The 27,023-nt window shown below is 39.3% G+C and overlaps 1 protein-coding gene across 1 annotated transcript in view; it reads right to left on the reverse strand.

The window, feature by feature from the left end:
- DENND5B (DENN domain containing 5B) overlaps nt 1-27,023 on the reverse strand; it is a 187,613-nt gene that overhangs the window by 32,229 nt on the left and 128,361 nt on the right. The window contains exons 8-12 of the mRNA XM_028113302.2: nt 19,768-19,861; nt 15,618-15,749; nt 13,547-13,699; nt 12,365-12,443; nt 4,926-5,007 (exon numbers count right to left, since the gene is read on the reverse strand). Of these exons, the coding sequence (XP_027969103.1) occupies nt 4,926-5,007; nt 12,365-12,443; nt 13,547-13,699; nt 15,618-15,749; nt 19,768-19,861 (540 nt within the window). The remainder of the gene's footprint in view (nt 1-4,925; nt 5,008-12,364; nt 12,444-13,546; nt 13,700-15,617; nt 15,750-19,767; nt 19,862-27,023) is intronic.

A 27,023-nucleotide genomic window follows, 5' to 3' on the forward strand; every position in this document is an offset into this window, starting at 1 on the left:
GAAAATTGAAAGCCAAAGTAACCCTTATGTGTTAAGTCACAGGATATCGATTTTTCAGTTGAGTATCCTGAACAAATGGAGATTTAGTCAAGGTTATACAAAATTATATTTAAACTGATGTGCACCCTACACCACTGCCAACTTGTCTGTGTCTACTCATGATTGGTATTTTCCTGGCAATGTGGCAAAGGCTGAGAGCTTGCATCTAGTTAGAAAGAGACCTGACCTATGGTCAGGAAACCTTAGTTCTAGTTCCATTTCTGCTATTAATTGGCCATATGGTCAGGATGCTGGGGTGGCTCAGTTGGTTAAGCGTCTGCCTTCGGCTCAGGTCATGATCCCAGGGTCCTGGGATCGAGTCCCACATCGGGCTCCCTGCTCGGTGGGGAGCCTGCTTCTCCCTCTCCCTCTGCTCCTCCCCCTGCTTGTGAACATGCTCTCTCGCTCTCAAATAAATAAATCAAATCTTTTTTTTTTTTTTTTTTTTAATCCAAATCCCTTGCCCTGGTTGGCAGAGCTGACTTGATTTGACAGCATTATCTTCTGCCATTCTCCCCCATACCACTTCTTTGGTTCCTCAGCCTGCCTTCCTTGCTTCTTGCCCTGGAGCCTTTTTCTGCCTATTCCCTTCACCTGATAGCTTTCCTCTGATACCTCCAAAAGAACCTCCACAGGCTAGCCTCCTTCTTGTCATTGCATCTTAGTTCAAATGTTGCTTCCTCCAAGAAGCCAGCCCAGATCATCTGTGATAAAGCAGCTACCCACTCTCGTTCACACCCCTATTTTAACTCTCTCCATAGCAGTTATTTGTTCTTCTAACACTACTTTTAAACTTCATGAGAGAGGCAATCTATCTGACATTGAAAACTATTAAATTGCTAGCAAGTGTTAATGGAGTCCAACACATAATTGGTGCTCAATTAAGTTAAATGAAGGATTTGCCTATTTTAAACTCTATGAGTGTGCATGAGGGTGTGTGTGTGTGTGCTTATCTAACATTTTTGCTTTTATCTTTATATCTTTACCTGATTCAACTGGCCAAACTATTCAATTATTTTGGTTACAGTTTCGGAGTTTTATTTTTTTTTTTTTAAAGATTTTATTTATTTATTTGACAGAGAGAGACACAGTGAGAGAGGGAACACAAGCAGGGGGAGTGGGAGAGGGAGAAGCAGGGTTCCCGCTGAGCAGGGAGCCCGATGTGGGGCTTGATCCTAGGACCCTGGGACCATGACCTGAACTGAAGGCAGACGCTTAACGACTTAGCCACCCAGGCGCCCCCAGTTTCAGAGTTTTAAAAAGGTGGTGATTGCTAAGATAACTTTTTACTAATCAATTTAATTTTAGAATATAGAATAGAAACTTAAGAAGTCATATTGCTTAGGTTTTTTTTTTTTTTAAAGATTTTATTTATTTGACAGAGAGAGACACAGCAAGAGAGGGAACAGAAGCAGCAGGAGTAGGAGAGGGAGAAGCAGGCTTCCCGCTGAGCAGGGAGCCCGATGTGGGGCTTGATCCTAGGACCCTGGGATCATGACCTGAGCCGAAGGCAGACACTTAACGACTGAGCCACCCAGGCGCCCCTGCTTAGCTTCTTTTTACAGATGTGGAAGCTCAGGCCCAGGCAGGTTATGTCTAGGACCATATCACCAATTTTATTTTTGAGATTTTTATTTATTTGACAGAGAGAGAGAGCACAAGCAGGGGGAGCAGCAGGCAAAGGGAGAAGCAGGCTCCCCACTGAGCAGGGAGCCCGATGTGGGGCTCAATCCCAGGACACTGGGATCATGACTTGAGCCAAAGGCAGACGCTTAACTGATTAAGCCACCCAGGCATCTCTCAAAGTTGTTTTCTAAAAAGACTTCTGGGACGCCTGGGTGGCTCAGTCAGTTAAGCATCTGCCTTTGGCTCAGGTCATAACCCCAGGGTCCTGGGATTGAGCCCCACGTTGGGCTCCCTGCTCGGTGGGGAGCCTGCTTCTCCCTCTCCCCTCTGCTCATGCTCTTTCTTGCTCTCCCAAATAAATAAATCAAATCTTAAAAAAATAAAAAAAGAATTGTCTGTGTGGTATATCTATACACACACACACACACGTAAATAAAGTTGGAAACAGAAATAAATATGTATGTATATACATTCATGAGTAAGTATACACACATTTGTTTCCAGGCCTATTTTGGGTTCTTTAGATTTATTACCTCACTGAATCTTCTGATTTTATTTTACCTTTTTTAAGATTTATTTATTTTAGAGGGAGAGAGAGTGCGAGCGAGCGTGCGTGTGTGTGTGTGTGTGCGCGCGCACGCAAGTCAGGGGAGGAGCAGAGGGGGAAGATGGGGAGGGAGAGGGACAAGCAGACTCTGCACTGGGCCCTGACATGGGGCTCAATCTCATGACCCTGAGATCTTATTTTATAACATGATTTTTTTAAAGATTTTATTTATTTTCTGACAGAGACAGACACAGTGAGAGAGAGAACACAAACAGGGGCAGAGGGAGAAGCAGGCTTCCCGCCGAGCAGGGAGCCCGATGCGGGGCCCGATCCCAGGACCCTGGGACGATGACCTGAGCCGAAGACAGACACTTAACGACTGAGCCACCCAGGCACCTCTCATGACCCTGAGATCTTGACCTGAGCTGAAACCAAGAGTCAGACACTTAACCAACTGAGCCACCCAGGCACCCCTCACTGAATCTTTACAACAACATTTTGAGAGAAAGATTGTTACTATCCCATTTCAGAGGTGAGAAGACTGGGAGCATAAGTAATTGTCTGGGGCTATAGAGCTAGTGCATGGCAGAGCTGAAACAGCAACCTCTGTAGGCTGGTTCCAGTGCCTGAGGTCTTAACCAGGAAGCTATACTCTTACAAAGCAAAGGGAGTATATCTAAGCAGGACACCCCTCTCCCCAAAGAACAACATGAAGGAGATAAAAGTAAATAAGCAGGAAACTGGCAGGAGTAGGGTAGCCTTATGTGTTGTGACCATCTCCTAATTAGGTTTTAGAAGTTAGGTTTTACTATGAAATCACTACAGAACACATGTGGTTTTATTTTTCCATTAAGAGAGCTGCAGATCATTTTTTCTTCATAGTTACAACTATTCTTCTCATGCTGGCCATCAAAAGGAATCATAACTGGAGTGGTGGGGGGTGGGAGGGATGGGGTGCCTGGGTGATAGACATTGGGGAGGGTATGTGCTATGGTGAGTGCTGTGAATTGTGCAAGACTGTTGAATCACAGACCTGTACCTCTGAAACAAATAATACATCATATGTTAAAAAAAAAAAAAAGATAGCAGGAAGGGAAAAATGAAGGGGGGGAATCGGAGGGGGAGATGAACCATGAGAGACTATGGACTCTGAGAAACAAACTGAGGGTTCTAGAGGGGAGGGGGTGGGGGGATGGGTCAGCCTGGTGATGGGTATTAAAGAGGGCACGTTCTGCATGGAGCACTGGGTGTTACACGCAAACAATGAATCATGGAACAGTACATCAAAAACTTATGATGTAATGTATGGTGATTAACATAATAAAACAAAAAAAAGGAATCATAATATTCTTTGAGAGAAACTATATTTTGTCTAGCAAGGAATAAAAGCATTGGAGATATAAATATATAAATTGATTCAGATAACAAAAACTAACATTTACTGAAACTTACTATGAGCCAAGTACTTCTTGAAACTTTTTATAGTAAAGGACTAACTCATTTAATTCTCATAACAATCCTATAAGATAGAGAACGATTTTTATCTCTGTTTCAGAGGTGGAGAAATTGAGGCACAGAGAAGTTACAAAAATTGCCTAAAGTCACACAGTTCAAGCAGTAAAGCCAGGATGTGTAACCACTATAGTAAGCTGCCACTCTTAAGAGCTATGATTTTCGGGGCGCCTGGGTGGCTCAGTCAGTTAAGCGTCTGCCTTCGGCTCAGGTCATGATCCCAGGATCCTGGGATCGAGCCCTGCATTGGGCTCCTTGCTCCGCGGGAAGCCTGCTTCTCCCTCTCCTGCTCCCCCTGCTTGTGTTCCCTCTCTCGCTGTGTCTCTGTCAAATAAATAAATAAGATCTTAAAAAAAAAAGCAATGCTTTTCAGTTGCAAGTATCTGACAAATCAAATAAACATCAATAATTAATATTAAGAAAGCAATAAACCATAAAAGGGAAGTGTTCTAATGTTATAACATCGACTATAAGACTACATATTTTAAGAGCTAAGTGTTGTGCCTAAAATGTTTAAAAGAAAAAAGCCTTTGTCCTCCTCATTCAATAAATCTATTTTAGATATCTTGATGCTTTCTAACAATTTTTTTTTTTTTTTTTTTTTTAAGATTTTATTTATTTATTTGAGAGAGAGAGAGAATGAGAGATAGAGAGCATGAGAGGGAAGAGGGTCAGAGGGAGAAGCAGACTCCCTGCTGAGCAGGGAGCCCGATGCGGGACTCGATCCCGGGACTCCAGGATCATGACCTGAGCCGAAGGCAGTTGCTTAACCAACTGAGCCACCCAGGCGCCCTGCTTTCTAACAATTTCTAAGACCAGTAATTGCAACTGGTAATTCTCAGATTTGCATTTACTTCAAATTAAACCTACCTGACAGCAGTTTTTCTGCCAAGTAACTTGTCATTATTTGCAGATTTTTTTGGTCTGTGTCTGTGGGCAGCAGGTATATAAGGAGACTTTAAAAACTGAACAAAGAACTTATAAAATAATTAAGCTACTTTAAAACTCTTCCCAGTTGTATTTTCCCTTTGAATTTAATGCTAGGAAAAAAATAATAGTTTAAAAGTAAAATAAGCAAGATTATAAAAAATGTTTTCCTCAGAATACATAAGCAAAAAATACACATAGCCATAATTATTTGAGCAATATAAGTGAAAGCCATAAATATTTGACAGTTATCATCAAATGCTAGCATATATACCTCATGTCTTGGATAAGAGAGACCCTGAGTGTTGGCAACATAACTCCTGAGTCAGATTTTCTTCTTTCTGGTCCAAGGGCAACTATGTAAAAAAATATCAGCAAAGTATTAGAAAAATAATAGCAAGGACAAAAAAAAAAATCTACACGGTTCACATTCTATAAATAAATATTTTCAAAATTACTTTGATAAGAACTAAAGAAAACAGAAAAGCTCATTTTTCCCCCCCTGAATGATGTCACTTTATTAATACAGTAAAACAGCTATTTTCTTTCTAATTAATGTGGGGCTGCATTTGGAAATTTAAAATGAATCATAAAAGCCCAGTTAGCAAATAATGCAATGTGTGCAAATTTTGGCCATGAGGACGAGTCATTTTCTAAACTTATTCATTCTAATAGCTCTGGATAACTACAAGAAAGCAATGTCTATAAATTAAGCTACTAAGTATGTGAATTATCTCTGGGTTCATAAATTACAATCACATAATTTCTTTATACTGTGAAAGAGTGTTTAAAATGGAAAATCTAAGAGTCTGGGTTCTCTAGTCTGGTAAGTTTCTACTTCAAAGTTCAGAATCCAAAGTACTGTATATCATGCAAAGTGAGTAATCTAAATGGACATTTAGAAGTATAATGTCTGTGAGTCATTCTCTTTGGAGCTTGAATGGTTAACATTTATAGAAGAAGGAAAGATTGTTCCCTTATATAGCAAGAGCTAAGCAATCAATTGTTGGCTAATGTATTGCAGTTGGGACTGCTCTATTTCACTTTAAATGGGATGCTGTGGAGTTCTGTGCCCTTTCTTTATCTCCATTTTTCTATCTGTAAATGAAAACTAAATTGTAACATTACACTTTGCAAATACTTGATAACATGAGAATTTATGGTTTTTTTTGGGTTTTACTGTATATTAAACCTACATTTTCTCAGTTTTTAGATCCATTCTACTTTGGAGAGGTGCAGTGCAGAAACACACAGATACATGTGAAGCTGGCCCGAAACATTCTGTTGTCTTAGGGTCTGCATGTTTCGGCACCTGGTGAAAGCGGCTGGGCTGATACTTGTCAGGTATAAATGAGCACTGCCAGGACAAAGAGACTATGGCCAGGCCAACCAAAAGGTAGTTCTTTTGAGGGCCTTCCACACCAGGTGGGTGATAAATAGGCCATTTGTCATGGCTGTTTCAGATGGAGTTTTCAATGGGTCACTAAAAACACTGCTTTATCTTGATACCCAAGAGGTAACAGACACCAAGGAAACTGTTCCAGTGACTTGCAGGGAATGTGCTGTTAGTCTTCTTGTCTGAGACTCTCATCATTTAAGTATGTTGTTAATGAAAGCACACCTCTCTTTTTGGGGAGAAAGTAAAAAGTTCAGAGAACGCGTCTACACTCCAGATGATTAGATATCATGAAAGAGGGCCACACTAGTGATAAGAAATAGGTTGAAAAGAGAAAAAGAAAAAGATCATGAGGTAAGAGAAAGCAACTGAAACCATAATCAGCAACTTGGCTAGAGGGAGACATGACAACAAAAAGGAATCATGCCTCTGGAAGCAGAGTGCAGGCAAGAGGCTTAATAAAGAGAAGCCTGACATTTAAAGAGCAGAGGCATCCACCAATAATAGCATTCACAGGCCTAAGCATTTTTTGGGCATTCTATTTTGGAACCCTACTTTCTCCACTCTTCCCTGATCAGTGTTTCTTAAACATATGATGTACTTTATAAAACATCTGTTTTTAAACATTTTAAAAAAGATTTTATTTATTTATTTGACAGAGAGAGAAAGCACAAGCAGGGGGAGCAGCAGAGGGAGAAGCAGGCTTCCCGCGGAGCAGGGAGCCCAATGTGGGGCTCGATCTCAGGACCGTGGATCATGACCTGAGACGAAGGCAGGCGCTTAATGACTGAGCCACCCAGGTGCCCCCAAATGATGAAAAAAATCTTTGGCTCACCCTTTAACACTTCTGTATCTTTCTCCTTGTTTACAGCCTATTTAGCATTTTAGATTGAGAGCACTCTAGCTTAATAGTTAAGAACATGGTTTTCTCAAACCCTACAGAGAACTTAACAGCTCACTGACTTTGGATGAGTAACTTAACCTCTCCATGGTCTGTTTTCTCATCTGCAAATTGGGGTCAGTAGCAATACCTACCTTATTCAAATAGATGTAAAGCACTTAGAATACTGCCTGGCTCAAAGTTAAGTTCTCAATAAATAAAATAAAATGAAACCTAGCTTTAATTTTGCCTCTTTGTGGAATCTTTCCTGAATATTCTCTCTTCCCAAGGTACACTGTTAGATGTCGTTCCCTCTAACAGGACCAGTGAAACTGAACACCTAATATAAACTTAGCATAATTTAACATTTCTATTACTGTTAAACTATATGCCTCTTGAGGCTCAGTCATATCCTTTTCTTAGAAAACCTACAGGGCCTGGTGGAGGTCCCATACCACATACATGCTCAACAAATACTCATGGAAGACAATGAGACTATTTAGGGCCAGATGGAGGAGCCTTAAATGACAAATTAGAAATCTGTACAACTCCTAGGATAGCAGGAAGGATTCTGAAAAGAATGTTACGCTCCTGAGTGCTTTTTTAGTTAGTTAACTACAGTGACAGTACTACAGTTTAAGAGAAATAAGGGTGATGTGGTAGAAGTTATTTCACAGGCCAGCTTATGGATGAACTAAGACCATGGCAGCCAGGGAGAACAAAGAGGAGAAATATGCAGTGGAAAAAAACACAGAACTTAATGACTTGATGTAGAAAGTGAGCAAGACCCAAGAGTCAAGAACAATATTAAGTATGAATATAAAATGATTTAATAAAAATTATCTCATTGAATTATTACTTTCCTTTGGATTTGTTAATCTTAATGTTGCAAATGAAGAAACTGAGGCTCAAAGAGGTCAAGAAACTCGCCCAATTGTACATATTCATCAAAAGGGGCAGAGTGTTCTGATGTCATGCCCACTGGGCTTTCTGTTATATTCCAGATGACTTTCTAGCTTCTAAGCTTGATTGAGAGAAGAGTACTGTTGCCATTAAATAATGTGGAGAGAAGGGAGAAAGCCTAACTGGGACAGAGGGAGAGGTGCTGAGATAATCAGTTTGTTTTCAGATGTGCTGAGTTTGAGGTCCCACTGGGCCATCAAGGATGGATGTGTAGGAACCAGGGCTGGAGAAAGAGATTTGTGAATCATCTGTTAACCAGATAGTTGGAGGGCGACATGGGAGGTAGGCAATAGTAGTTATATTATGGTTTGAATTATGTCCCCCAAGAAGATGCAGAAGTTCCATCTCCCAGGACCTGTGAATGTGACCTTATTCAGAAATAGGGTCTTTGTAGATGACCAAGTTAAGATGAGGTCATTAGGGTGTGTCTTAATCCAATGTGACTGGTGGATGACATTATAAAAGGGAAATTTGGATACAAAGACAGACAGGAGTAGAGAAAAGATGGAAGACACATGGAATATGCCATTTAAAGGTCAAGAAATTTCTGAGATGACCAGAAGCTAGGAGGGAAGAGTGGGACAGATTCTCCTTCACAAGCCACCCCTGCTGACACCTTGATTGTGGGCTTCTAGCTTCCAGAACCGTGAGACAGTTGTTGTGTAAGCCACCCAGTTTGCGGTACTTCATTACAGCAGCCCCAGGAAACCAATATAGTAATTTATTAGTGACTTTTGGAGGGAACAGTTCAGAAGCCTGTGAGTAGAAAGCAGTTAATGAGTGAAGCCATACTTTTCACCTAGAGATCTAAACTCTAAGGTCTCCATGAAGTCTACTCCAGAAGAGAAATTTATACACGATTTAAATGTATACAAATATTCCTATTTCTTATTTTAACACACTCAAATGTTAACAGGCCACTTTCTCCTTCAACATAAACACTTGTGGATTTAATATTTAGCCACAGGAATTCTTTTTGTATATCTGCCTGAATCAAAGCTGCTACATGGGCAGGAAGTCTGCAGAGCACAGAGACTGTACGCATTGTTTTTATAGAACCATCTACAGTCTGCAGGCAAGTAAGTAAAGAAAAACCTTTTTTAAAGTGAGTTCTATGCCTAATGTGGGGCTTGAACTCAGGACCCCAAGAGCAAGAGCTGCATGCTCTACTGATTGCTAGGCACCCCAATAGCAAAAAATTGTTTTAAGATTTTATTTGAGAGAGAGAAAGAGAGCACACAAGCAAGCACATGGGGGGGAGGAGCAGAGGGAGAAGCAGGCTCCCCGCGGAGCAGGGAGCCCGATGTGGGACTCGATCCCAGGACCCCAGGATCATGACCTGAGCTGAAGGCAGACGCTTAACTGACTGAGCCACCCAGGTGCCCCTCTAACAGAAAAATTTTGATGAAGATAATTGAAGAGTCTCTCAAAATTCTAAGGCTAGACCCAGAATAACCATTTAAAAGCAGTATTTCCACCCCCTCCTGCATCCTACTCCACTCCTTGCTGACCGATTTAAAAATCCATTTAAAGCTTAGTGGAACCTTGTCCAAAGATGCAAGGTTTAAGAACACCACCTATGTTTAAGCTGGCCAACATTTTTAAAGGCAGAAACTTTTGGGTAATATGTCAAGAACAGTCTTCTTTCTAGGGTCAATTGCATTCTGAGATCCTGTCTCTGCAATAGGACTTCGAACTAGCCTACTAGGTGCGGTGACTTGGTCAAAGTTAAGACAGTCTGAAAGACATGGAGGAAACTTAAATGCATATTACTAAGTGAAAGAAGCCAATCTGGAAAGGCTACATACTACATGACTCTTAGCTATATGACATTCTGGAAACGGCAAACTATGGATATAGTAAAAAGGCCAGTAGTCAGGCGCCTGGGTGGCCCAGTTGGTTAAGCGACTGCCTTCGGCTTAGGTCATGATCCTGGAGTCCCGGGATCGAGTCCCACATCGGGCTCCCTGCTCAGCGGGGAGTCTGCTTCTCCTTCTGACCCTAACCCCTCTCATGTGCTCTCTCTCATTCTCTCTCTAATAAATAAATAAAATCTTAAAAAAAAAAAAAAAAGGCCAGTAGTTGCCAGCGATTAGGGGAAAGAGACGGATAAGTAAGTGGAGCACAGAGAATATTATTAGGGTGGTAACACTATCTGATGCTATAATGGTCAATCCATGTCACTATACATTTGTTTAAACCCACAGAAGGTACAACCAAGAGTGAACCCTAATGTAAACTATGGACTCTGGGTAATGATGTGTCAACGTAGGTTCATCAACTATAAAAAATGTACCACTCTGGTAGGGGATGCTGATAATGAGGGAGACTATGCATATGTGGGGGTGGAGAGTATATGGGAAATCTCTGTATTGCTGCTCAATATTGCCATGAACCTAAAACTGCTCTAAAAAATAGAATCTATTTAAAAAAATTAAGATAATCTACCCTATGACCTTCTTGTTAAGACAGACTTTTTCCATTCTTCTACAACCTTTAAAATATCTCTGACTCCTGTTTTGTGTTGCTTTGGAAAGAATAGTAATGATCCATCATAGAGACTCATCCTGGCTCAATGCTAGTAACAGCAGTGTTCAAACATACTGTGAATTTCTAAGTACACAGAGGATCTCTCCTTGATATGAAAATGCAGACTGTTTACTGCCATTAATTAGGATGCTTAACAGTTGGTAAACAGAAGTATTTTTTTGGGAAAAAAAAAAAACCCACCCAGATTTAAAAGCAGAAAAGTCAATAAACTGCTAATTTCTATATAATTAGAACACACTGCTTCTCAGTAATGAAATATTTTTAAGCTAATGTTTTTATATATATTTCACACTGTCATATTTTAAAATTGTGGGCTGAAGCATCAGAAGTGTTAGAGCATTATTTATAGTAAAATCCACCCTTCCTAACAGACAGTAAATTTGATTTCAAAAGCTACATGGCTTACATTAATCCTACTTAGGATCAGTAAAATATTTAGCCTATGTTCATACTTTGTGTGTGTGTTCACTGTATGAGGCTTTGACACATTTGATACTTCTTAGCCTTGACTTCTGAGTTTTGCTGGTCCCCCTGACTAATAAAGCAGCTGAGTCTCTGACTGCCACCTCAACCATCCAACACTTGACCAGATAGCTGGACATGCTTGCATGCCACATTTGGCAAAAGGGCCAAATATCCCCAATCTCCCTGCCTTACTTAATCGAGCTCGATTTTCCAACGTTTCATCCTACAAATGGCTATTTCTTCCTAGAAATTTATTTTTTCTAATTAGGGTAAACTATCTGGGTTATGGTCTTATGATCTGAACAGCTAAATTTTCTATGAACACAGCTAAGTGTTAGAGATAGTTTCAGGGCAAACACCAATGCATTTTTACTTTTTTCAACAGAAAAAGGAGCAAAGGAGATGGATACTAGAGAATGCTTTTAAACTTGATCTTAATCTTTACAAATATAGTTACATCTTGGGACATGAGAACCTTGACATTCTATTTAGTGGAGCTTTTGGTTAATGCACTATCAAATTCATATTCCTAGCTGTCTCAGTAAATACCTTTAAAAACTAGGTTTCCAAATCAAAAGCTAATGATGTAATGTATGGTGATTAACATAACAATAAAAATTATTAAAAACAAACAAACAAACAAAAAACTAGGTTTCCAAGAATAAACACCACATTTAGGGTAGTACTGCAATGAGGGGAATGGAAGTAGGGTATGCTTCAATCATATTTGCAATGCTTCCTTAGCTGGTGGTTGGCTTATGAGTTTTTAAAAAAATTTCTGAATGTCTAAAATCCGTAATTTTAGAAAAGGTTCCCAAATTGCTGATTCAGTATAAAACATTTTATATCTACTAACTTTCTACCATTACTACTACTTTTTGTGAAATAGATGGTTATTTTACATAAAGAAAAATACATATAAGGCAAAACATCTAGGAACCCTACATAACTCTAATTAGCTAAAGTATAGTAACACTTCTAACACGTGGTGTCTTGCTTTAAATTGAAAAATCTGACTCGTGAAGACTTTTGAGACATATATAGATTTTTTTTTCTGGGAGAGATTATTAATGATGGTTATAAAGCTTAAGGAAAAAAAAACCAGTATGCACTACACCCTAACACTGGCCAGAGTAAGGTATACTTGTATGATCCTTTATAATTCATTAGGAGTTTCCACATGTTATCTTACTTAATCAACATTATAGTTTTACATAGCTTAACATTATTTTCCCTGTCTTATGGATGAGGAAGCTGAAGATCAGAAAGGTCAAGTGACCAAGATCTTTTCCCAGATCTCACAGCTAGTAAGTAATTTTGCTTCTTCTACTTTATCCCACTACTGGCAAGGTGGGTAAGTTTCAGCCTGAGAGAGAGGTAAAGACAAAGCCATATGGCATTGATTCTTCACATAGTCTAATGCTGCCAGTTCTGCAGAAACAAACCAATGAACTCTCACCTGGCGATTCTGCAAGGTGCTCTTGCTTCTCTTCTCTGTCCTGAAACTGAATTAAATGTGACCACAAAGCTGACTTCCCCTGAAATTACAAGGTATAAAAAAGTTTTTCATTTTATAAGAAATAATCAAAAAATAATTTCTCATCAAAACCATTCACATCTAAATGGTCACTTTGAAGTTTGGAGATATCCATTCCAGCTGTGTGATATTCTGAGCAACTGACTCCATGTGAAATGACGGTCTTCCGTTGCCTCACCGAAAAGATTAGCAACAGCCCGGGGAAGGGCAGCTAAACAAAAGGCCAGAAGTACAGGTGTGGAGACTTCTCACTTCAGTTCAGGTGTTACTTCGTTGTATGTAATTAGGACTGTCTACACTGGCCACACTGGAAACCACAGAATTAAAAGGCTCTAGCAGCAAAGAATGTATTTGTGTACACTTACAGGCAAAATATGTTTGGATGTATGGGATGGCAGCTAGGGAAGACAACTGGAGCCAGAGGAGAAAGAGAAAAGGGGAGGAAGGAAGAATATGTCGACAAGAGGGAAAAAAAAATCAGAACAGGAGATAAGAGGGACAAAAGCAAAGAAACCATTTGATTTTTTCCACCCTGAATAACTACATGACATAAAATGGTAAAGAACTGTTAATTCTGGCTAAAAGAGTTTTTTCCTGGACAGTGACGAAAGCAGACACTTAATGGATTCAATGGGATATAACCTCTGCAGTAAATGTGATGTTTTATCCTTTCCTGTTTACCAGGAAAGAGCCCCAAACCACCTCTTAATCATGGGTTTTATTTTCTTTTTCTGGAATTAAAAAGCCGGTGGTGCATTTCTAGTCATCCTGTGACAAAGGAACATATCCTTTAATTTTTCATCTTTTTCTCCTTGTTCATTTTTTTATTCCTTTTTTTTTTAAAGATTTATTTATTTATTAGAGAGAGAGAGGAAGAGAGCATGGGAGAGAGGGACAAAAGAAGAGGGAGAGAGAAACTCAAGCTGACTCTGTACTGAGCCACGGAGCCTGACGCGGGGCTTGATCTCATGACACTAAGATCATGACCTGAGCCAAAATCAAGAGTTGGAAGCTCAACCGACTGAGCCACCCAAGTGCCCCTCGTTACATTTCTTGACAGGGTTCCTTACCAGCCACATCACCAGGACCTCCTGAGACTATTACCTGCTTGATCTGCAAGCCGTGGCTCCATATCCTTTCCAGTAGGTCACAGAGGCTGGCGATCAAGGTGTTCTCTTCCAAGCCGGTTATGTTTGCTTCTCCATGGCCCAGTTCCACTGCTTCATGTCCCATCTTCTCCACTAACATGCGCTTTGTCTGAAAGCATCATGTGTGGTCACAGGTGTTATCCCCGCAATGAAGCCAAAGACCAACAAGTCAACTACTAGATCAGAGACCTCGGTTCCCTTCATTATTATTATTATTTTTTAAAGATTTTATTTTTAAGTAATCTCTACACCTAACGCTCGAACCCTGTACAACCCCAAGATCAAATGTCACATACCATGAACTGAGCAAGCCAGGTGTCCCCTCTTCATTATACTTCTAATTGTAGACTTTTATTACTTTGGGAAAAGTGTCTTAATCTCTTTGGTCAACTAACTGCAGTAATATCACATATGCTTTTAAGTATTTTGTCAGATAAATAGGGGGTCACTGGAAGGAGATTATAATACTATTTTATCTCTCTCTCTCTCTCTATATATATTTATTTTGCCTCCACACAATACTATTTTATTTTATTATTTTTAAAGATTTTATTTATTTATTTGACAGAGAGAGGGAGAACACAAGCAGGGGGAGTGGCAGGGAGAGGGAGAGGAAGAAGCAGGCTCCCTGCAGCGCAGGGGGAGCCCAATGTGGGACTCGATCCCAGTATCCTGGGATCATGACCTGAGCCGAAGGCAGTGGCTTAACTAACTGAGCCACCCAGGCACCCCCCCAAAATACTAAAGTATCCCCATGTAAATACTTATGATTGACAATTTTCAGATTACTAACTTGAGTAACACTGGGGAATTGCACCAGACCCGGAAAACGTACTGTAAGAATCTGAAACCCACCCTGCCACCACAACTAACCCTCCACTGCCCCTGCATCTTGGCATACTGAAGATATCTGCAGTTAGTTTTGATTGCACTTAAGCAAAAAACACAACACAAACAGGCAGCTCTAAATTTTTTCAGAACTCCCTAATTTGTGAGTGAACCGGGCCTCTTTTATCTTGTCTCTGCTCATGAGTATGCACCAGAAAATGGAAGGGAAATGGAAATCAGTTTCAAGTAAGTAATTTACAGCAGTCTTAGCTGCATTTATAAAATGTAAAGAGAGAGAGACTATAGTCCCTTTAGGTGGTGACCTTGTCTCTGATTCAACACTGTATGCTGATGCTGAAAATAGTGCATTTATTGAATACACACAGAAGGTACTCAAGAAATGACTGTCAAATAAAAGAATGAAATTACTGGCTAAAATGATGTCCTGAATTTTGTCAATGTGTATTACTACCTTTGATAAACATGGTATCTAAGAAGAGACTAGTGTGTAATATACATAAACCTACAACACAGCTAAGGTCTTCTTCCTTATGGGTATACATACATGTATGGGCATGGACAAGGTTCTATACAAAAAATGTGTTGCTTTTCATATAAAATGACCACATTCCTGCACACTTTTTTATTTTTTCAAGTAGGCTCCACATCCAACATGGGGCTTGAATTCATGACCCTGAGATTAAGAGTCACATGCTCCAGGTGCCTGGGTGGCTCAGTCAGTTAAGTGTCCAACTCTTGATTTCAGCTCAGGTCATGATCTCAGGGTCATGAAATCGAGCCCCGTGTTGGGCTCTGCGTTCAGTGAGAAGTCTGCTTGAAGATTCTTTCCCTCTGCCCCTCCCCTCACTCTCTCTAAAAAAAACCCAAACCAAACAAACAGAAAAAGCCCAAAGAGTCGCATGCTCTACCAACTCAGGCAGCCAGGTGCCCCACAACTTTTGACTGGCTTAATATCTGTTCATGTTTTAGAGGAAGACAGCAATGGCTGAAAAGGTGAGAAAAACTGTGCAGGGCTCCCACGTCACTGATTCTGTGGGCAACAGAGAACCCATGAAGGTTCATGAGCTCAGTAAAGAGCACATGAGGTTCATGCCCCAGTAAAAGTTGTCTTCTAGCAAAGCTACAGGCTCAAATGGGAATTGAGTGCACACTGTCTCACATCAGTGAGTAACACATACCTTCATTCTACATTCTTTCAATAAGCCTTCTACAAATTTGCAGTTGGTCTGTGCAATCACTGCAGGAGAGAGGTCTGACAGTTTGGGTTGCCTCAGGTTTTTTCCTAAACTTCGTGCCTCTTGCATATATTTCTAAAAATTAAAGAGTATTTTTAAATATATAAACATCAGATAGTCTTACGACTTTCTTAACATTACACAAACAAGTGAGGAAAAACAAGATGCAGAAAAGGCTGTAAATGTACTCATGCAGTAGCAATTCAAGTTTTAGCGCCACCAATAGGCAGAGAACACTCGTGTTCCCTGACCCCCCAGTCGTTAATGTCTGTGGAAATGAGGGCAACAGAAATCGTGTCAGGTTAAAACACATTCATAATAAGATGGAGCTCACCTAGTTTAATCTTTTTATTGGGAATACCCAGGGTTGTGATTAGTCAGGATCATGATAGGGATGAAAAAAGTTGGGGTTTCTGGATTATTAATCCAAGGTTCCGCAAGAACCACTGTTTCCTCCTCTCCCCACAGATCAAGAGACTTAACATACTGTTAGCCTCTTAGAGCTCTCCAAACCAACCCTTTGCTCTAATCAAATTATAACAGTAAAATCAGGAGCTCTAGAATCTGGCTGCAACTAATTTTATAAACTCAGGCCTATTTGCTTATTTGTAAAATGGGCAATAGACTGCAAACTCACTCTGAACATGTTTGCTACATTCCCCCCCTTGCCTTGTTCCACAATCAAGAGAGAGTGGGGACATTATATTACTTTCAGAGATAGTGATGGCTCAGAGAGAAACCCAGAAACTCAGAAACCCAGTCCACTGCTCTTGAGCTTTAGTTAGTGAATGTCCAGGAAAAAAAAAAAAAATCACTCTAGGTGATTACCACAGGACACCTGTTGTCTCTCTTCTTTCTGTGCCACCTGCAAAAGCTCATCCAGACAGTTTATGTTTGCGTCAGGACCACAGGGCAGAATCTCCAAAAAGTCCAAGTGTCTTAGGGCCATATTTAGAGAATAACTACTCTAAGTTATATAGTAAAACTAGCGCAGTTTGTTGAGGGGAGAGAGAGATTGTGAGCCAGCACATCCTCCCACAGGCACATATGTGAAATCTATCTTTACTATCTCAAGGGAAGAATTTGATGTTACAAGGGAAAATGTGTAAAATCCTTTACATTCTTTAAATAAAAGGGAGTTTGTACATTTAAAATATTTCCCCTTTGGAAGAAAAATAATCTGCTAAATCTTATACAAATTTCTAAAAATTCCCACTGATTAGAGATTCAACTGATCAGTTTACCTGCTACTACATAAACAAAATAATCTGTTTCCTTTCCAGTGCAATCATTTTAAGGACAGATTTTTAAAAAATGAACGCTGCAAGAATTTAGTGCCCATAGTATTTGCATATGCATCTTTCACTTCAAATCTCTTTTAGAGGGTCAAAGAAACAGGGAAAATTGAGAATGAAAGATAACTATCACCCCTGGGGAAATTAAGTGTAATAAGGTCTATCAAAACATCCTGAAAGTTAGTTTTCAAGTAAATAAAAAGCAGGGAAAGAAAAGCTTCAGAAAAACCAACCTGAGATATAAGGCAGAGATCCTATCTGGGAATTATAACACCTGCATTTCCTAACATTTCAGGTGGTACAGATATTATCTGGAATATTACAAATCAGGGACAAAAGGCTGGTAAAAACAAATGTTAGCTGTCAAATGTTGAAGGGATTGTTTCTCCCCAGCCTCAAGTTCCTCGACCTTTAGGATCTGTGCAAAGGCAGGACTCAGTTCTCAAGAAGAGGGAAGGATCCAATTTAGCTTAGGAAGAAACACACTGGCTAGAAGAAGAGTGAGAAACATGGGCAAGAGGCTATGAATAGGTCTTGGTATTTCTCTTTTTTTCTGAAATATATGAATAATTAGACTTTTAAGTCCATAACTAGATTAGGAATTTAACCACTGTTAAAGTTTATGGTTCTATTTTATAAATGAAAACAAGCTAGAATGGAGCTATTCTTCAGTCATATTTACCAAGCACACAGCACATCACATATAGGGCAATATAATTATTAGCCAAGAGTGAACTCCATAGGGCCAAGTCTCCTCCTGGGCAGCTCTGCTGAAGCCATGGAATGAGCAACATTCCTTGCACATACACATAAAGGATATGGGTGGGGGGGAATGAGGCCCTTCCTTACAGCAAGAAGTGATGTTGCCTCTGAATATTGCAAAAATAGAAGGCTTGCCTTTACAGTAAACAAGTGATGATAAAAATGTAATTTTCTTTGGGGTAGCAGGAGGAAAAGGTGTATTTTAAGGTAAAAAATGGAGAAGAAAGAGAAACCTTTCACAAGGAATGTTTTTGTAAGAAAGTCCATTTCACTACTAGAAGGAAGTGACCCCAGATTTCTTCTGAGATTTCTACCATGCTCTTTTTCATTTCTGTCAAAGCCAAAAACAACAAACCAGGAGTCCTAAGTTACTCTTGCCCTCAGGTGAGTAGCTGTTGTCTGCAACCTGGTATCCAGGGGGTAGTGGGAAGAGTACCAGTTTGGCTGGTACTATAGGCCCAGCTCTGCCTTTGTGTGTCCATTTAACTTTGGGCAAGTCTCTTGGACTTCATGTTATGTTAGACAAGGGGACCTCAAAGGTGCCTCTTAGAACTAAGATCCTATACTGATGACCTGATTTTCTGACCACGTAAAATACAGACCATGAATAAAGGAGATAAATTTCAAACTAAAAACAATAAAAAAACCCAAACCAAAACAACAACAACAAACCCCCAAAAAACAGATCAGGAAGGGCTCATTAAAACACTGTGGAGATAAAACCCAGCAAGAAAAGAAAAGAAAATCTGTTCAAAATGAATTATTTATCTCTGCAAAATGCTTAAATAAAAGGGACTTTGACCATTTAATACATTTCTCCCTTGGAAGAACAACAATGTGCTACGTCTCTGGCCCCGCTACAACTCCCCCTACACCTCACCTGCCAAAATACCACTAATTAGGAATTCCAGTGATCAGTTTTACCTGCCAACAGTATAGAATTACCTGTGTTAGCACACACCACCAGGAAAAGTTAACAGACACAAGAGGAAGTGGAGAGCCAAGTGGAGAGGCTGACAATTCACGTCACAAGGTGATGTGGGGCATTCTAGAGCTATGTGCACACACGCATGTGGGTAATTCAAGGAACACCAGAGACAAGATTCAGGAACATCTGCAAAGCACTTTCAGGCAAAGAACATACCAGGCAGCACTCAGAGAAGGATTTTTTAGGAAGTCGTGCAGGAGGAGGTGGACCCTGATCCCACTCCCAGAATGCCATGGAGTTCTGACAGACCACAAGTTCCCCGGAAGGCTAAGAGGATGGAGAGTGCCAATGACAGAAAAGCAAAAAAGAAAAGGATAGGGAGAAAGAGACAAGCAAAACATGCATGCATATGATAAAGTCACAGGAGAAGGGGAGAGAAGAAAATATGGTAGCACAAAGAAAAGCACTAGACATATTATGCTTCGGTTTTTAAGAAAATGTTTAAAATCATAAATGTATGAACATTTTAACAGAAAAACAATATGTATTTGGAATGATGTTTTCTGCTTTATTTCTACACATCTGAGTTTAGAAAATAGTTAAACAGATCTTCTGACTGCATTCTTCTTTGATCACAATAGTCAAAACTTAACAATTATTCAAATGTATAATTATGGTTTTATTTTCAAGTAGTACAACTAAAGCATAAGGATCTTAATTCAAAAATAATTTCTAAACACTTTATAAAATGGTGTCAGCAAGCCAAGGATAAAGCACAAGCAAATACATCTTTACTTACTAAGTTTATGCCTGAAACTTAAAAAGTCTGTTTCTTGTATATTTTTTTCTCTACAGGAGACATACTGACTAAAAATTTATACTAAACTTAGCCTTTACTTGTACACAGGGAGATTTGTTTTAGAGCCTGATTTTAGGTGTATTAAAATTACAAAAATGGGGGGAAAAAAGGTGTTTTCTGATGTAAGTCAGTACAAAGGGATTACTATTTTAAAATAAAACTGAGCCATTTTGTAAAAGAATGCTGAAGAACCTGCACAGCGACAACTGCTGGGTTGAGTAAGGCATCCTGGGAAGGCAGCCCACATACCTCCCGCAGGTCATTGTCCAATCCAATGTGCTCCGAGTGTTGGCGAAGGCGGTCTTTCCTGCGCTGCGCTGTGGCACTCCGACTTACCCAGCGACTGGAAAAGGAGCCATACCCAAGAAGGTGCGGGTTAAGACAAAAAACGAAACAAACAAAAAAATGTGATAACTTATTTTTAAAACAGAAAAAATGTATTCTTTAAGACAAAAGATTACTTATTTTTCAATCAATTCTTTAAATACAGAAAGCTTCACTGTAATATAATTAAATACCATACAATTCACCCATTTAAAGCATACAATTTAGTGGTTTTTATATTCAGACATGTAACCATCACTACAATCAATACTTTTTTAAAAACTGAGGTTAAAAAACACACAGTATCTCCTCATAATGATCCTCTCCCTCTCACTTTACTGTCCAGCAGAGCCCCAAACCCTAGATGAATTCCATCCCCTTACTTCTCTATTCTCCTATTTACGTGGGACTAGTTCTTGATTTCTGCCTGACTCCTCATGAATCACTTTACCTGCCCTTCATCAACTCTCTCCCATTCCCCTCAAAAACTGTTTCAAATCAAGTGCCTCCCCTCGACTGATGACCCATCCTTGACTCCTTTTTCCTGTCCTCTACTGAAATGATGTATATACAGATACCTCATCTTTCTTTTAATCCCAAAGTATAAAATATATTGGCCATGGCTCAAAATTAATTCTGCGACCTGGAAGAAACTCCCTGACCAATTCTCTCTTGACTTCTTCAACAGGCTGCACTAGTCATCTCTTTTTCTGTATCTCCAATTTTTCTCTCTCAACTAAGTTTTTCCCTTCAGCTTACAAGCACGCTGGTCTCTTTCCTGACCCTCTACAGTTATAGTTAAGTTTCTTTCTTCACTCTCCTCATGAAAGAATTCTTAAGAAGAAAACATGACATATAAGGCCTCCACTTGTTTACCTTTGGATCTGTAGTTTATCTCAAATCAGCTTCCCCGGCAATGCTCTTAAAAAAATATATATATATATATTTTTTTTTTTTTGGAAGATTTTATTTTTGACAGAGAGAGAGAGAGTGTATAAGCAGGGGAAGCAGCAGGCGGAGGGAGAGAGAGAAGCAGACTTCCCGCTGAGCAGGAAGCCCGATGCGGGGCTCGATCCCAGGACCCTGGGATCATGACCTGAGCCTAAGGCAGACACTTAACCGTCTGATTTTAGGTGTATTAAATTAAAGGGCGCCCCCCCGCCCCAGTAATGCTCTTGATGCCATTTATATCCCTAACTGCCATATCCAGGGTTATCATTCAATTCTTAGCTTACCCAAACTCTCTGCTACACTTAGTACTACTTTACAACCAGCTAGTTTCAACTATGTCAGTATTTCCAGTGGGGTCAAGTTCTGTCACCTTTGTACCTTTGTCCATGACGTTTCCTCCTGACTTCTATTCTTCTTTCAGATAGCTTCAATGCTACACTGAAAGTGTTCTTTGATTCCTCCAAATCTAAACTGTCTACCCCTCTTCCACTCCCCAATTTTATTACTCGTCACAGTCTATTATAAGCGCTTATCTCTATTTTCTACAAAATTCTCTCTACTCTAATAAACTCTTGAAGGGCTGGTATCATGTCTGTCAGCTGTTTGCTTTTTTAAGATTTATTTATTTATTTATTTGAGAGATAGAGAGATAGGGAGATAGGGAAAGAGCATGAGTGGGAGGGGAAGAGAGGGAGAGAGAGAGAATCTCAAGTAGACTCCGCGCTGAGCACAGAGTCCAGTGCGGGGCTTGATCACATGACTCTGAGATCAAGACTTGAGCTGAAAACAAGAGTCGGATGCTTAACTGACTGTACCACCCAGGTGCCCTGTTAGGCCTGCTAATTTTGTTTAGGCACAGGCCCCTGTGCGCCCTGCTAATTTTGTTTAAAAAAAGTGTGGACATGCACACCAGGATCCATGCAATGGAAGAGTCTAACAGCAAATGTTAACATCTCATGGTGATGGCATTATGGGTGTTTAAAATTTACCCTATCACTTTCAAATATTCTAAATTTTCTAATAAGCATATATTATTTTATATCAAACTATTTAAAAAAATTTTTCAGATCTTGAGCGCCTGGGTGGCTCAGTTGTTAGGCGTCTGCCTTCAGCTCAGGTCATGATCCCAGGGTCCTGGGATCGAGCCCTGCATCAGGCTCCCTGCTCAGCGGGAAGCCTGCTTCTCCCTCTACCATCCCCCTGCTTGTGTTCCCTCTCTCGCTATGTCTCTGTCAAATAAATAAATAAAATCTTAAAAAAAATTTTTTCCCCCAGATCTTGACTTATTATCCACATGACTATGTATTCACCACACTTTTCTAAGAATATCTTCTCTTGAATATATCCTTGACAGCACAGAGCTATATACAATTTAAAAAATGAATTTATGCTTTTGCCATTCAGGAAAAGTCATACTGTATTACTGCCAGTTAATTATTTTTAATTTTTTATTTAATAAAGCATGCAATTTACAAAAAGCTTAAAATGAGAATGTGGCTTCTTCTGTTGCTTTTTTAAAATAATTTATGCATGCCTCTGGTTTCAAATTTCTGAATCATCTCATTTCAGTCTGCCATTTAGAGGAACACTGAATAATTATGATAAAAATGATAGCAAGGTAGTCCCTCTTAAATAGTTAAGAAAAATAGGCTTATATTGGGACAAAAAGTGCAAAATCCTAGTGATAGATCTTTGAAGTAGAATCCTTGGAACTTTCCCAATAGCAAAGGATCAAAGTAAGACTGTAAAAAGGATACAAAGAGAACTAGGGTGACTGAGAAAGAAGATCCAGAAAAAAGCATATTAAGACACTGACAAAGATTCTTTGCTTGATCAAATTTTAGTTAGGCTCCTGAACCTTCTCCTAGGTCCATCTGTGCACTTCCTTATAAAATCTAGTTTTAACAAGAACCTTGTTAAGTCAGTTCAGCTGGAACCTCCCCGCCCCACCATCCTCGGCACATGATCATTCTCCGTATCTGATCAGCTTCTACATCATCCATCACCCTCCAGATGTCTGATCACCCAGCCCTACCTTCAGCAAGATATTAGGTTGGTTTAGTCAAAATCCTCCCCCCTACCTCTGATGTTTCCTCTTAGTAATTTTCTCTCCACTCTGCTACTTGATTATAAATTCCTATTTATCCACATTGTATATGGAATAGAGTTCAATCTTTCTCCCACTGCAATGGTCCCTACATGGCCCCCCTTGAATAAAGTCTGTCTTAACATCTTCAACAGTGTCATGGATATTGTTTTTCTTTAACGACTTTGAAGCAGAATATAAACACCAGCTGATAAATTTATATAATAAACAACAGGGAAATATAAGTAACAAACAAAATGTACAGGCCTTAGAAATAGCTCTGTAGCAAGAAAGGTGAGAGACAGTAAATTAGGGTTACTGGACAGGGTAGTTCAAATAAATAGTAAAGATAGGAAATAGACTAAAATACCAGCTAATGAACTTATTTTTTTTTTAAAGATTTTATTTATTTAACAGAGAAAGAGATAGCAAGAGCAGGAACACAAGCAGGGGGAGTGGGAGAGGGAGAAGCAGGCTCCCCACTGAGCAGGGAGCACAATGTGGGACTTGATCCCAGGACCCTGGGATCATGATCTGAGCTGAAGGCAGACCGATGCTTAACGACTGAGCCACCCAGGTGCCCTAATGAACTTATATAATGAATAAAGAAAAGGAGAATACAAACGGCAGAATAATTCCCTTCGCAGGCAAAGTGGAAAAGGCTTTAGGTAAAGAAAAGGATAAATTTTAACTTACATGATATACCTAGCATCTCACTATACATTGCTGTGAGACAAAATGCCCTATTTTATTTTCAAAACAGGGATATGATCATCTGCTTAAGAAAATTACTATGAAGTCTACACATTCCTGGTCTTGTTAAGGAATTACTTTCTTCTTTTTATTATTAAATCTCATTTACTAAGCATATTTTTTATCAAAGATGATCACATTTGCTAAAATCCTAATGACTGCTTATTTGCTTTTGCTTTGTAAGCAGCATATGAAATTCTAATAGTTGATCAGCCATTTGCAGAGGCATGGTTATGTATCTCCTTATCCTGCAATGAGTTCTTAGATCTTTCTTTCAGACTAAAATCTACCTGAAAATGTAATACTTGGGGCTCAGTCTGGAAATAAGAGACCTTGGGGTTATGTACGAGATTAAAAGAAAACAAGGCAGGAAAATTTATTTATTTATTTATATTTATTTATTTATTTGCCAGAGAGAGAGAGAGGGAGAGCACAAGCAGGGGGAGTGGCAGGCAGAGGGAGAAGCAGACTTCCTGCTGAGCAGGGAGCCCGATGCGGGACTCGATCCCAGGACCCTGAGATCATGACCTGAGCCGAAGGCAGACGCTTAACGATCTGAGCCACCCAGGCGCCCAAGGCAGGAAAATTTAAAGTTGAAATCTTCCCTCCTTAATGCTCCTTACTTCCCTTTTCTGCTTTATTTTTCTTCACAAATCTCATCACTGATAGGTTACTTATTTTACATATTAAGTTTCTTTGTTTCCTCCTCCTCCTCCTTTTGTTGTTTTGTTCATTGCTAAACTCCCAGTGAACAGGACACTGCCTCACATACAGTCAGGGTTCCATAAATATTTGCCAAATGAATGAATGAGTAAACTAATGCTATTAAAGAGGAAATAAAAACTACTTAGATTTATAGTCTACTAGGATGAAATAATTCAAACAATTAGGATACTTTACAAACATAGGAAAAATAGGTAAATGATGACTAGTCTACTCTGATGGAAAATTCTCATTCATTTCTGAAAAACCAGAACATCTAGGACAATCATCTGGAAAGTTTGAACCCCCATAATGTTTAACATCTCTTCCAGAGTCTCATGCTCCACTGACATAATTCTTTTACTTTACTGCATAGCACTCCTTTTCCAACTATGTAAATGGTACTGGGATGAAAATTTTCCAGACCTCCAGGCTTTATGAATGAGACATCATGAACATGGTACCTGGAGTAAGGGGACCTGAGTTCCACTCCTAACTCTGCCAGTAATTCAAGCTCAAGACTCCTACCAACACATAATAATGCCACTGTCTTCAGGGTTAGGCTATTTGACTTCAACCATTGCTTCATGTAGTTCTTCACTTGGGAAGATGGTGCCTACAAATCTATCTTGCTCCTCAGAGTATTATTCTATCTTCTTTGGGGACAACCCTTTTAACAGAGTCCAGTTTAAGGCAGAAGTGAGGTATCTGAGGGCTCTTTCATTGTGGATGATCTTGTCACATTGGAGACACAAAACCGAAGTGGCACTGAGCCACCTGATTTTTCAGAAGGCAACTAGAGAATCAATGAAGGGAATAAAAAAAAAAAAAAAAAAGAATTATGCCTTTTGACCTAAATGGCCCAAACTAAATAAGTTATATTAAGGTGGCTTAAAAGTATGATGTTTTCTTTCAGATGATTTGTGAAACTATGTATTACAAAATTTTTGGTACTTATCTCTTTCTCATAGTACACATTTATGTTCAATATTTTAGGCTATTCAAAATTTCCTGGGGGCTACCAAAGCACAGTTTCCAAATCCAGAATTTCTGAAGTAACTGAGCCAGATAGTATGTATATGTGGTTTAACAGTTAAGGGCTTGAGCCCCCGAATCAGCAGAGCTAGGTTTGAATCTTAGTTGCACCACTTCCTAGCTATGTGATCTTGGAGCAAGTTGTTGAATCTCTCTGAACCTCATTCATAAAATGGGTAAAACAATATAGGTTTTATATATAAGGATATGCTTGTAAGAAGGAGCTAAAATGTACTCAGTGCAGTCAGCAGAGAAGGCAGTGTAGAATCAGCTTAATATTAGCTATTATTATCAGCAGATCAACTCCATAACCACCCCCCTCTTGGCATGGAGAAGGCTCCACTGGCAGGAAAGGTATATTTGGAAGCAGAAAAAAGGAAAGAATAATTACTTTGATGCACTGATGAACATTCCTAAGTTTTCTGACTGAACTGTTAAGGGGTATATATTTATGATGATAAATACTAGACTCTGAAAGGAAAAGCAGCAGCAATGTAAATGGTACTGTAACTGTTTTCCTTAATCCTAATCCATACACACCACTTTTTCCCTTTTGATGTGTTTGCTACCACTACAGTTTTCTCACATTTGGAACTAAATGAATCAATTATTCTAACACATTTAAGAAACATTTAAAGGAACACCTTCATCTAGGAAAATGGTAAGGGGTTCATTCTTTTCAGGGTATTAAAAATAGGGAATTAGCAGTACAAACACAAGAATACACAGATATTACCACATATACATGCACCCCAAGAAATTCCAAATACCACAGTACCTAGCTGAGAACAGTGTTTACCAAATTAAACCAACATATTATATAATTTACTATGTTTCCCTTTTTCCTGACCAACAGAATCATGACAAACACCTTAGGAAATAAAGAGGCAAGTGCCAAAAATTTACAACATGTAAATTTAGCAGTTCATCTAAAAAATAGAAACATCATTTAAACCATCTTTTGAGAACCTTCCCATTATTTAGTTTGGGCCAGTTAGGTCAAAAGACATCATTCTACCTTTTTTATTCCCCTCACCGATTCTCTACTTACCTTTTGAAAATTCAGGTACCTCAATGCCACTTCCATATTGTGTACCCAGTCTTTACCTCAGTCTTCTATCCCATTTCTTTGCCACAGCCTGGTTTTTTCCTTTCCTCCTCTGGGACACTTTTATGAGGTGATACGTGTTGTAGAATGTTAAAAGAGTATTTTCCGGTGAGAAAGGGGCAAATGATTCCAACCTGTCCAAGGTTCCTGGTTAGCGGTTAAGAATGAACTAAATCCCAGAATTACTGATTTCCAATTCCAACTTTTCTTTGCAACTTACTATATTTCCCTTTAATACTTTCCTTTGTGTCCTTTCTTGTAAAACCCTCCTTTATTCCTCACTTGTTAATAAAACACTTGTATTCACTCAAAATCCCTTAAACCCAAAGAACTCTTTTCAATTCTAATCATAGTCAGATATTTTCTGAATGGAATCATCTGCCATAAAGAATGATAGGGTTTATCTTTATTTTTGATTGTTTTGTAATTTTTGAACTTGATACTTAAAAAGTACAAAGGTGGTGTTATGGGTTGAACTGTGTCCCCCCTCAGATCCCCATGATATGTTGAAGTCTTAAACTCAATTCCTATGAATGTGATCTTATT

Source organism: Eumetopias jubatus, unplaced genomic scaffold, assembly GCF_037043125.1.
Source record: "Eumetopias jubatus isolate StellerSeaLion01/CBP00866 unplaced genomic scaffold, mEumJub1_p1.0 scaffold_8, whole genome shotgun sequence".
In the NCBI taxonomy this organism is placed as follows: domain Eukaryota; kingdom Metazoa; phylum Chordata; class Mammalia; order Carnivora; family Otariidae; genus Eumetopias; species Eumetopias jubatus.